This window comes from Leptopilina boulardi, unplaced genomic scaffold (assembly GCF_019393585.1).
Source record: "Leptopilina boulardi isolate dan_hultmark-lab unplaced genomic scaffold, ZJU_Lbou_2.1 LbouV2_38, whole genome shotgun sequence".
Classification (NCBI taxonomy): domain Eukaryota; kingdom Metazoa; phylum Arthropoda; class Insecta; order Hymenoptera; family Figitidae; genus Leptopilina; species Leptopilina boulardi.
The window spans coordinates 4,314,465-4,327,025 of NW_026137951.1; the positions used below are offsets into that span (position 1 = coordinate 4,314,465).

The 12,561-nt window shown below is 25.6% G+C and overlaps 2 protein-coding genes across 9 annotated transcripts; one reads left to right on the forward strand and one right to left on the reverse strand.

Moving 5' to 3' along the window:
- Window positions 1-804: 804 nt before the first annotated feature.
- LOC127288050 (dynein axonemal assembly factor 5) lies at window positions 805-6,010 on the forward strand. Its single transcript, XM_051315261.1, has 6 exons — window positions 805-1,615; window positions 1,735-1,974; window positions 2,392-2,587; window positions 4,042-4,348; window positions 4,479-5,463; window positions 5,726-6,010. The coding sequence occupies exons 1-6, from the start codon at window positions 907-909 to the stop codon at window positions 5,860-5,862; spliced, it is 2,574 nt and encodes an 857-aa protein (XP_051171218.1). The 5' UTR covers window positions 805-906; the 3' UTR covers window positions 5,863-6,010.
- A 53-nt stretch (window positions 6,011-6,063) lies between these two features.
- LOC127288052 (putative uncharacterized protein DDB_G0293878) lies at window positions 6,064-12,494 on the reverse strand. Of its 8 annotated transcripts, none has more exons than XM_051315270.1 (6): window positions 12,387-12,494; window positions 8,987-9,073; window positions 8,413-8,752; window positions 7,749-8,339; window positions 6,710-7,674; window positions 6,064-6,477 (listed from the first exon to the last, which is right to left on the reverse strand). In XM_051315270.1, exons 2-6 carry the CDS (start codon window positions 9,025-9,027, stop codon window positions 6,333-6,335), a joined length of 2,082 nt encoding a protein of 693 aa, XP_051171227.1. In that variant the 5' UTR covers window positions 9,028-9,073; window positions 12,387-12,494; the 3' UTR covers window positions 6,064-6,332. The 8 variants fall into 8 exon arrangements, with proteins under 8 accessions (XP_051171227.1, XP_051171228.1, XP_051171224.1 ...); XM_051315271.1 differs by having other exon boundaries at window positions 8,987-9,076; window positions 12,387-12,489; XM_051315267.1 differs by having other exon boundaries at window positions 8,987-9,112; window positions 12,387-12,487.
- Window positions 12,495-12,561: the final 67 nt, after the last annotated feature.

Below are 12,561 nucleotides of genomic sequence, written 5' to 3' on the forward strand. Positions count from 1 at the left end.
AATTAAGGGAGACATTTTTTGATCTAGCGAACAAACTTGAAACCTCGGCGTAGGATTTTCAAACGTTCACATTAAATAATTACACAAGTTTACAAGGTTTTGGGCCCGAGCAACGAAAACCTGTTTCTAAGGTAAATTTTTCGTAATCAGAGACCACAAAACCTCGTTAGTAACAAGTATATATAAAGTATATGTTACCCAAAATTAATTAAAATTTTCTTAACTTTTCAAAAAATTTAATTAATTTAAAACAGTTTTCAACTCGAAATTTTTTAAATCAATCAATTGAATTGGAGAAATTCATAGCTTCTCCCACGAGGAAGCAAATTTTTTGCTTCACACAATGAGGAAGCAAAATGTTTATGAAATAAACATAAAGGACCCCCTCCTTGTTTACTTTTGCGTCCGCCATATTGTATCTGCCATTTTTAAATCTGACTACAGATTCGAAGATTATGTTTTAATTTCTTTGAAAAAGGATTTATTCCACAATATATTTTTTTATCGATTGTTAAATTTGGCGTTCCATTATTTTTCAATATATTGTTAATAATTAAAATTGAATATTTAATCTATTATTAATTACAAAATTAATTATATAAATTAAATTATTTTAATTTGTATATTCAGTTAAAATCAATAGTTACAGAACTAAATAATTTGATTTGAATTATTAAAATCAATCAATTATTAAAATTAAGTAATTATAATGAACAAAAAGCAAATAGTAATTATTATTATAAAAAAGATATTAATCGTTACTCAGTATGTTACGTTGTCATAGAAACTATTGGAAGTGTTTACATGTTGGATTCTTATGCAAGGTTACGTGAAACGTAATTTAGTGTTTAATACGAAAAAACAGAGAAAAGACTTCGCACATTAAGCAGTATAATTTTTAAAAACATGTCGACAGTAGAGGAATTACAATTGAGCAAGTTTTGTTCGTTTTTGGAAGCGGATGACAAATTTCAGAAAAGAAGAGCTCTAGAAGAATTTTTAAAAATCATGTCCAAAAGAGAAATATATTTGAAGGATTCTGAATTGATAGAAATTTGGGAGAATGTACACAGACCTTTGGTACATATTTTAAATGATCCATCAGAAGCATGTCGAGATATTGCACTTGATATTTTAAAATTGTTTTTAATTTCATTATCTCCAGCTGACAAACATGTCATTTATACAATTCCAATTCTAACAAATCGTTTGGGTTCTCAAGAATTAATTGAATCATCAGAAGAAGTTAGACTGAAAAGTGTTGCTCTTTTATCAATTATTATCCCCATATATAAAGATATTTTGCCCCCTTACTTTGAAAATTTAGTAACAATTTTAATGAAAACTGTTACAGACAATTATCCAAAAATAAAAAAAGAAAGTTGTTCTTGTATATCGATTTTAGCTAAAAATGTTCCAATACATTTTTATCATTGCTCTGAAAGTTTTGTGAAACCAATTTTGAGCAATTTTTCACACCAGCATTATAAAGTAAGAGTCATTTCTGTAAAGACCATAGGAGACGTTTTATTATATGGTAACAGCAAATCTATGGAAGAAGTAGCAACGCCTTTAGCTGAAAGACTATTCGATCAAAGTCCAGCTGTTAGATTAGGTAAATGAATTTTTAATAATTTTTTTGTTTTGGAAAAACTGAATTTCTGCATTAGAGTCAATTATTTTTAGTATTTTCTTATATTGACTTGATTTGTTTTTTTTTTTTTTAATCTTTAGCTGTGGTAGAAGTGGCGGGTTGTTGGATGTTGGAATTAAGAGACAGATACTCATGGATGCATAAAATTCTTCCATTAATTATGACTGGATTACATGATGAAATTCTAGAGACAAGAGTAAAAGGAGCAGAATTTTGGGATAAAGCTGGTAAACAATATATGCAGGAAAATGAATCCGATGATAAATTCAAAGATAAAATGGATTTTTTAACGGAACATCCTGAACATTATCCACCAAACAGTAAGTTTATAAGAATTTATTTTCAAAAATTTTATTTATACCCGCAAATAACTCTGGCGGATTGAAAACTATGAATGTGCGACGAATACATTGCACATTCGAACATAAAAAATGCAAAAATCAATCATTGAATAGTTCATTTGTTCAATTCAACAATAATTTTCATTCATTTTCCACATTATTTCTACTCACAATGAATGTGCGACGAATTTGTTGCACATTCATAGTTTTCGATCCGAAAGGATATCTACAATGATCTACAAAAATTAGCAACAAAAAAAGAAGACGTAATTATTTCATAAATTAAGAATCATCATCTATTTTTGAAAGGAATTTTTTAATTCAAGAAAACAAATTTTCTTGACTTAATAAAAATGTAATTTTATTTAATGAAGTTAATAATGTTAATATTTTCAGTTGTAAGACCAAACTTAGGTTGTAGAGTTATATCGCAACAAAATTTGTGTAAATTAGTTGGAGCCTTAGGAAGAGAGCTGGAGGACTGGTTAGCGGATATAAGAGTTCGTTCCGCTCAATTACTTTGTGAACTTTTACTACATGTAGAGCATCATGTTACTCAGCACATTGAAAAATTACTTCCATCAATGTTTCGGTAATTTCAAATAACTATACTTAACAGCAATGAAAATAAGTATCAGGAGACCCAACACGGTGCGCCAGAAGGAAATTTAAATAAAAATGAGTTGGCACTTAAAAATTCTTTTTGATTATAGCTCTTAAATAAATAAAAACCATTTTTCAATAGGTTTTAAAATCAACTTACGTGCCAAATTTAAAAAAAATTGAGTTTTAAATATATAAAAATAGTGTTTTATGAGGAACCAGAATTTATTTAATGTATACTTATATGCGTATAGATAATAGATGTTTTAGATTTGGGTTCATATAAATTTATTAACATTGAAGTTATTTTCTTGTTTTGTTTTTATATTTATGCATTAAGAGTGTCGAACGGTATCTGAAATTCTTTAGCAAGAAGAGAGCTTTAATTATCGCTCTCAAAGTGAAATAGTATTCATTTTAAAATAAATTTTTCTCGAAACACGAACACTTTTAACAAAATCAGCCAAAATCCTCATCTTATAAATTTCCTAAATCCAAAAGACGGTACGAATCAATAGAAAAACATGGTTGCAAAACAAAAAGTAGAAAAGTAATCCTGCATGCTGCTGCCATCTGACGGCGGCAGGAGGTAATGAACCTGTCATTATATTACTTTTCGTTTTGCAATCGTGTTTTTGTATGGATTCTTATAATCTTTCGGATTTAGGAAATTTATATAAGATAAGAATCTCTAGCTGTTTTTGTAAAAAAGTGTCCGTCTTTCGAGAAAAAAGTATTTTAAAATTAATGTTTATCATTTTCACGTTTAGTGCCGTTTTTATAGGGCGATAATTAAAGGTCTCTTCTTTCCAAATAATTTCAGAGACCATTCGACTCTCTTAAATAAATTTTGTCCCTCTTAAAATAGTTCTTTTAACATTATAATTTAATTTTTTAAAATCGGAAACAAACGCTACAGCAATATAATTATTTATAATGTAAAATTAAAAATAAGAAATTATTTTATCATTTATTACAGTATTTATTAGATTAAATAATTTCTGATTCCCCATAAAATTACTGTTTTTTATATAGAAACTCAATTTTTTTAAAATAGGGCACGTAAACTGATTTTAAAAACTATTGAGAAATGTTTTTTATTCATCTAAGAATTATAATCAAAAAGAATTTTTACGTGCCAATTCATTTTTATTTAAACCACCTTCTGGCGCACCGTGCCAAAATAGACTGTACTATTTGAAGTCCAACATATTTTTGGGAATTTAGAATATATTTCTACCTTTCCGATAGAATCAAAATTTTTTCAGGTTTATATCCTGAAGAACATTTTTTTTTAAATGTAAAGTAGAATGCAAAGATCCACAAAATTAAGATGATAAAAAAGAATTCTTTCTAAGAACTTTGTAACTTGATTACAGTTACTTTCTGAATATTAATTTCAAAAATCAATTAATTAATTTTCAAAAATAAAAATTGTTTTAGAGCTTGCAATGATGAAGACAATAGAGTTGTAGAAAATGTTCAAAAAGCTGCAGAATACATAGGATACTTTGTACCACCTGATATTTATTGTGAATTAATACTACAATTTTTTGAAGACAATTTAACTGTTGGTCACATCAGAGTTTTTGGTTCAATTTTGCTAGGTAGTCACCAAAAAACTCTAGTGCCGCATTTGGAAAAATTGGGAAACTTTTTACAACAAAAACACGTTTGTCAGAGAAGAAATACAATATATCAACAACAAATATTATTTTGCTGTGAATCACTGCTGATAGTTTGTAAAGAAGTAAGACATTTGTTTTCCTAATTAGCAATACATGAGTGGTATTTTTCCGAAATTTTACGATGTCCTTGTTGAGAATATAAAATTGCTTTAAATCCGCCATGGGAAAATAATAATTTTTTTTTTTTTTAAGGATTGTACTGTTATTACAAATAATTTATTTCGAACAATATTTACTGTTCTGTCCTTAACAACAAAAAGCGTCTTGGAAAATGAGGCGAAAGAATTATTAGAAAAATTGGTAAAAGTGGATAATTTAGAAAATTTGGATGAGCTATTTTTACGTTATATTAAAGTAATTTTAAATGATTTGAGAAGTGGCTGCGAATTTTGGAATATTTATACTCCAGAATTTAATATTTTTCGAGGATGTTTCTTACACGCAGTAACTGCTATTCAACATTTTTTAAATCTCGTTTATCCAATCTTTGAAGTAACTATGAACGAAACTGCAGATGCCGAAGTGAGATTGAAACAATTTATTTTACTTTCTGAGTATCTTTGTAACCAAAGAAATGAAATTGTAATTTGTGAGAAAGAATTCATCCATTTTATCGATTTACTTTTTACAAAAATAATAGTACCAGGATTAGTTTGGTCTGTTGGACGAACAGCAGAAGCAATAAGAACAGCGTCCGTGTGCTGCATTTGTTCATTATTTTATAAAATACAAAACGATATCCATTTCAAAGATGTTAATATAGCAAACAATAATGAAGAAACGACTATCGAACCTCTGAAATCGCATGTTAACAATGAAAACTTTTCCGAACATTTAAAGAAAATTATACCAATTTTGATAACGTTGATAGACGATAATTCGAAGCAAACAAGACTATATTCTCTTGAAGCAATTTCGCTTGCAATGAGCATTGGTTTTGAATTAGGATATGTTATGGAAGAAGATATGAATAAAATTTGCTATGTTGTATTGAAAAGATTAGACGATGGTGATGATGATGTTCGTTGCACTGCCATAAAAGCTCTTAAAGAAGTGTGGAAAGCTTTGCCAAAAGACTATGATTTGAATTCATGCAGAAGTCACGTTGACATTCTGTACACCAGCGTTTTAGTACATTTAGATGATCCAGAAAAAAAATTTCAAGATCTAATACTAGGTATGATAATTTATCATTATAAGACAAGCAATTTTTTAATTTAACAAAATTTAATAATTTTATTGAAAACTAAGTTCACCTGGCGCTGCTGGGTTTAAACCACCAGGACTGTAGATTGATAATTAATTTATAAATTTATTTATTATAAAAATACTTCTTGTTACAAAGTAAAGTAGGTTAAGGTAGGTGGCGAAGTTAATAATTTAAAAAAATCCCAGCGGCGTCTTGTTAAATAATAATTTTCTATTATTTAATTTTTTAGAAGCTCTAATGGACCTAAGTAAAGTGCATCCAGAATTACTATTAAAGAAGATTGAAAACTGTCGATATAATTTCAGAAATCAGGAAGGCTTGGATTTATTAATGACTCATATTCGTGAATATTTAAGTAAAGAATAGAAATTGCTAAATATTCAGAAATCCTCCTGTAAAATCAAAGTACTTGAGGTGAAAAGAAACTAAAGTTCAGAAATTTACGACAATTTTTGACGAAGTTATTTTTTTTGTTTAAAAAAAACCATCATTTTTAAAAATTCATATTAAGAACAGTTGGTTTAAAAAAAAATGTTGGGAGAAAAAATGTTCCATTTCTATGTAAAATTAGAAAAAACAGAAAAAAATTTTATTTTGCATTTTCAAATTTTCAGTTTTTAAAATAATTTCTATTTTTTACAACTTTTAAACTTTTTTTTTTACGTAGGTTTACGTATTTGATTAATTAGAATTCAACATACAAAGCTTTGGTATTAATAAAGAAATGTAATAAAATTTGTTATAACATACATTAAATTATTTATAAAATATAATTTTTTGTAACTAAAATCCAGAATTTCTATACTTACGAAATTACATGATATATTGTGTGTTTTCTAAATTAAAACTGGAATTTCTACATTTCCGAAATGTATGTACGATATAGATGTTTTCGTGACATAAGCAAGAACAAGAGTTTTATCCTTTGCAATTAGAGAATAATGCACTTCCTCTGAATTTAAATAATGTCCAAGGTGTTCTCTGAAATAAAAAGAAATATTCGAATTATGTACAAAATACAAAGAAATATTATTAAAAAAAAATACTTTTTACTTTTTAAAAGAAAATCCCTTAACACATCAAAATGGCTTTTCCAAAATATGATAAAAAATATAAATAATTTTGTCAGCATAAAACGAATAAATTTAGACATTATTAAATCATGTATTTTTAAAAATAAAGATAATAGAACAATAATAACAAGTAAACATACTTTACGACAAGAAGCTGACAATTTGGAGAACCAGGATTCGACTTTTTGTAATTAGCATTATTGGAATAGATGTTGAATGATATCTTAGAGTCATAACTCTTTTTCTGATGAGATTTTTTTGAAAAAGGTTTAATCAAATTTATTTTATCATTAACATCAAACGCATAAGCACTTCTTTTCACATGTATCAAAGGTTTCATATTCTTATGATGATTATTTTGTCCGTCAACTTTTTTTTCATTACAATTTTCATCATCAATGGTTATGGTCTGTTCGTCTTGCATTTTTTCTTTAAATTGATGCCAAGTTGAAGGTTCCTTTTTATTATCAATCACTGAACCACGATTATAATTACTATCATTATTTACAGAACTAACTTTTGTTTGGCATTGTCTAGTGCAAGCCCTATTATTAGATAAATTTGAACTAGGAACAATAGTTGGATTACAAAAATTAGGTCTATAATTAGATGGAAAAATATTTCTCATTAAATACCAATTCATCAGTTCGATTGCGTTTCGATTACACTTGTTGACGGAAAAATAATTATTATAATACTGTAAATATCGAAATTCTGAAAACGTATTTGTTCGTTGCAGTGTTGTATGAAATCTCATTTGACTGTTTATTTGATGTAAAACAGATTTGTTTTTAAATTGTGCATTTGAATTCCATATTGCACATTGATTTGCATAATTTTGCTTTCTTGAATAAAAATTTCTCTTAGAAGATATATTTTGAGATGTATTATTACTCTTATCTGTTCTATTTATATTTGGACCTTTTATTTTATCAAAGTAATAAACATCCTTCTGTAAGTTTATACTACTTGGTAAGTATTTTTTCATATTTCGAGATGTTATTTTCAGTGATTGAGAAGCCAAATCTGGTAACTGATTTAACACTTCTAGCCGTGTTATAGGTTTACATATTTCTTCAATTTCATCATCAGAAAGATAAATCACCTGTGAACAATTTAAAAGTCTTCTATTATATTAAGTTAACAAATTTCCAATATAATTATAAATATATAATTTACCTCTTGTCCTTGTTTCTCATTATCATTAATATTAACTTCTATCTTCTTTCTTTTATTTTGATTATTGGTATCTAGTCTATTGACATTTTTAAAAACTTTCCTCTTTTTTGATCCTGTGGAATTGGGAATTTCTTCAAATTCATTATTTTTATTCAAAGAATTTATTGAAGAATTATTTTCGGATCCTTTTTGTGACTCCAAATGAATGACAATATTTTCCATCACTTCTTGTACACAATCGTCAATCATATTCTCATTATTGTCAGAGATTTCTGAATTTTGTTTCTTAGATCTATCAGTATTGCTTGTATTTCCTTTAAGATTTATTTCTAAAGATTCAGTAAATTTTCGAAGGCCATTATGAGGCGAAATAACTACTGGTTTTAGTCTGAACAATGACTGTTTATTTATTCCTCTTGGTGTTGTTGATTTATTACCACAATGACGAAGAAGACGATATCCATACCTAACAAATTGATTGTAAACTTTATAGTTTTCTAAAGAACAGCCAAATTTATCAAAATTCAGCAAAATATCATATGCCTGTTGTATAGACATTGGGACTTTCTCCCAAAGAAGCTCTATAGAGTTCTGAAAAAAGAGGTAATATTTTTGAAATATATTTATTTATTTTCATTGATCGTAAGTATTTAAATTAAAATACCATTTCAAGTAACGACAATGCTTCCTCAGGATTCAAAAGAAGAACCGAATTTACTTCGGTGCCAAAATTTGCCCATTCTTGTCCAGATTTTTTGATTACTCGTACTTTTTCTTCATCGGGTAACCATTCTCCGACCGCTATTTGTGATTTTCTTTCAACTCTTTCAATAACTAATAAATCACTTCTATATTGTAAACCTTTCTCCAATTGTTTACACTCCAACCATGAACATTTAGGTTCAAAAAGCTTTTTTCCAGTTTTTGGAAGGAGATTTGAATATCTCTCATATTCATCCACAGTATTATAACGAATTCCTCTATTTTGTAAAAGTTGTTCGGCTCTAAATATTAACAGATAAGAAAAAATAAATCAATTTTCTTTTAAGTTTGTAAAATAAGTGGTGCATCGCTTTTAACAATATTTAATTATCTTTCAACTACAATTTCGAGAGAGCATTCTCCACGTGTTCAAAAATATTTTTAAACAAAAAAAAATCGATTTTTTTTTGACCGACTAAACGAAGGAGAATAAAATAATAAATATTGTTTTTAAACATTATTGTATAGTAACGTACATCAAAAAGTTTTGAGAATAAATCTCTTTGTTTCCTTTCATCTCAGCATTTGCAAGTCTACTATTTTTCGATATACACTGCTTTTTTCTGCTGAAACAGTTAATCTTGATTGTATACTGCTTGAACCTAAAATATTTAAACTGTGAAAATTTTCATTAATAAAAAATATTAAACGATAGTATGCATCAACTGTACAAAATCATATGAATCTAAAGTCAAATAAACAAAAGTTATACCAATTGTCTGAAATAGGTGTAAAACAGTATAAAAATATATTCTGTTAGTTCCTTAAAAAAATTGGTAAAAAATAAAAATTTAAGGTGATGAATAAAATTTTGTGCAAATATTTCACCACAAACGAAGTTGATAAAGATGTTCGTGAATTGTTTTAGAATAAAAATCAACTGAATTTAAAATTCTACAGAAAATAATATAATTCTAAAAAATAAATTGTACGTGAACAATTTTTGCTACTTGTTTCGTACATTGAATTTGTACTTTCGGATTTTTTTTTACTTTTATCTTTTCTTTTTATTATTATTAAATTATGATTCATATTTTCGTTTTTGGTTGGGATAGTTAAAATGTTATAATTGTTTAGAATGGAAGAAGTTTTTTTTTTTCTTAAAGAATAGGAAAAAAGGACAAAAAAAATTTTGATAATATTTTGTAAACTAAATTTTCATTGTTCCTTTGTGGATTAGGTTCTATAGAGCAAATGCGTTTCTCAACATTATATAATAATAAAATGCTTGGTCTGTCCTTCTGTCCTAACTTGAAGTTGGCCTTTTCTGATTTCACGTGTTTTTTTGAATAGTAATCTTATGATGTGTCAAATTTTGACAATTCTTTTTTTCATTTTTGCCAAAGTTGTATAATTGTGTTTCCAAATTTCGGAATAAGTTTCTTTAAAATTCCAAATTCGAAAATTCAATTCACGAAGCTGAAGTACACAACGTTTACCAACGAAATTTTTTTTTAAAGTTGTATATTGATTCAAAAATTGTATACAAATACAAAAAATTTATGATGAGAAAAAAGATGCGCCAGGAAATTTCGTACAAGATAGTAATTTAAAAAAAATTTATTTTTAAGGTACCAGGGGCCAACGAATACCTATTAAATATTAATTATAAAAACACAGGCCTCGAATCAACTTGAAGACACAAAAAAGTCGTTTTAGTCGATTTATATTCCAAAAAAAGTGGATTTGTTTTTTATATTAACAAAAATATTTTACAGATTTTTAAATAAAAAATTTTTTTTTTAATAATAATCCTTTTCGAAGGGTTAAAGTTGAAATTTTTAGAAATAATTAAATTTCAACAGATATTGTTAATTTTCAAACAATTATTAAATTTTACAGAATTAAAAATAATTTATCAAACAATTTTTGGAAAACATTTTTTAAATTTAATTGAATTTTCAAAGATTTAAAATTGAGATTTTTGAAATTAATTGAAACTTTAAGTGTTTTGTAATTAAAATTTTAGATGATTTAACTAAAAATTTATTAGAAAATGCGGACAAAATACAATAATTTGAAAATCATTTTTAATTGAAAAATGGTTTCAGATAGTTGAATTTTCAAAGAATATTATTAAAATAGTTAAAAATAATTGAATTTCCTTAGAGTTATAATTGAAATTATTGAAAATTCAATTAATTTTGAATCCAAATTTTGGAAATAATTAAATTTTAGATGCTTTTAATTCAAATTATTGAAAATTCAATTAATTTTGAATTCAAATTTTTGAGAATAATGAAATTTTATTTGATTTTAAATTTGGACAATAATTGAATTTCAGTTCATTTTGAATTGAAAATTTTGGGAAATAATTGAATTTTAATTGAAATTTTGGATAATAATTTAATTTAAGTTCATTTTTGATTGAAAATTTGGATAATTAATTTTGAATAGAAATTTTAGAAAATAATTGAATTTTATTTAATTTTAAATTGAAAACTTGGTAAATAATAATTAAATTTTAAATTGAAAATTTTAGATAATTATTGGATTTTTAATTGATTTTGAATTAAAATTTCGGGTAATAATTGAATTTTAGTTTATTTTGAATTGAAATTTTTAAAAAATAATTCAATTTTATTGTGATATTTTTTTTTAAATTATAAACAATTGTTAAATTTCATAAAAATTTTAATTGACAAATAATTTTGATATAATTGAATTTGTGATGTATTTCATTAAAATTATTAAAAATAATTAATTTAGTGAAGAATCATTTTAGTTCAAAATTTGTTAAATAATTGAATTGAAGAAAATCTGAAGAAGATCTACATTTTATACTAAAAAATGTATTTTATTTACATTTTTTTGAAATGTAAAAAAAATGTCGCATTTTATTAAAATAAGTCGATAAAAGTCGTATTTTTGAAAAAAGTCGGAAAAAGTCGTATAATCCGAGATCGGTTTTTTTTCGAAAAAATTACATAAAATGACCCTGTCCAGTTATTTATAATTTATTTCTATATAAAAAAGAGGTTATTATTGTCGGTGTACGGAACCCTCGAATTAGTGCGAGTGCAACTCGCACTTGTCCGATTTTTTGTGATATTTAATGTTTTTAATTTCCTTGACTTTGAGTGATCGTTAACTTTGCTGTTTATTGTTTAAAAAGTTTAAATATGTCAAAAATAATTAAGATAATATCGATCTAGATGTTGTACGGATCTAGACGTTTTATAATCTCACAAAATTTTAAAATATCTTAATTTTATTTCAAATGTTTTATTTTTTATTATTATTATTTTTATTTAAAGTGAAAACCGTTATTTATATTGTTTATAACTTATTGCTGTGTAATTTTTTTAAAAGTGATTTTTTGTAATAAAGTTTTAGTTTCTGAAACGTAAAAGAATTATTTTTTAATTCTGATTCGGAGTGATCGATATTATCATCTTAATTATTAAATATCCCGCCGAGTATTAAATTCAAAGTAATATTATTAGAAAATTATTTGGTATAAGATGTTAATGACTAAAGTCTTAGTTTTAATTTAATAAGTCAATATATTCTTTTAGTAGTTAATTTTGTGGTTTGAATTAACATAGGTAAACGTTTCGACATTTAACGTATATGTATGTCATTATCAATACATCTGTAATATTATTTAATTAAATTTGTTAACATTTTATAGGTTATATATCAGCACGAAATTTCATAATTACTTAAAACATTTATATAGTTATAGAATTTAGTTAATTATTATGTCAGTGATCATTGTCAGTCACATTAACAATTGAATAAATAATTATTTAAAAAATAATTTATTTTATTTAGAGTAATTCTAACCTGTAATTAATGATTTAATTCAACTTTTAAACGTAAGTTTTTATTTTACAGCTACACATAAATATATTATTATACATATGGACTCACTGTATCTTCTTAATTCAAACACTATTGTTGAAAATAAAATTTTTTAAAGTATTATATTTGTTGTCATTCTGATAACTAGTCATTTAACCTGCATGTTTAAGGCCTAAGCAGAATAGATTCTTGAACGGGAACGCAATCGTAAACGGAAACGTAAGAATGTGTAAGAGAAGGATAG

What these genes read in the sequence shown, in the direction of transcription:
- LOC127288050 (XM_051315261.1), top strand. Translation starts at nt 907, where the DNA reads ATGTCGACAGTAGAGGAATTACAATTGAGCAAGTTTTGTTCGTTTTTG. An exon ending in TTACTTCCATCAATGTTTCG is followed by an intron (nt 2,588 to 4,041) that starts GTAATTTCAAAT and finishes AAATTGTTTTAG; the next exon opens with AGCTTGCAATGATGAAGACA. An exon ending in TGCTGATAGTTTGTAAAGAA is followed by an intron (nt 4,349 to 4,478) that starts GTAAGACATTTG and finishes TTTTTTTTTAAG; the next exon opens with GATTGTACTGTTATTACAAA.
- LOC127288052 (XM_051315270.1), bottom strand. Translation starts at nt 9,027, where the DNA reads ATGAAAGGAAACAAAGAGATTTATTCTCAAAACTTTTTGAT. An exon ending in CATTGTCGTTACTTGAAATG is followed by an intron (nt 8,340 to 8,412) that starts GTATTTTAATTT and finishes CTCTTTTTTCAG; the next exon opens with AACTCTATAGAGCTTCTTTG. An exon ending in TGTCAGCTTCTTGTCGTAAA is followed by an intron (nt 6,478 to 6,709) that starts GTATGTTTACTT and finishes TTTTTATTTCAG; the next exon opens with AGAACACCTTGGACATTATT.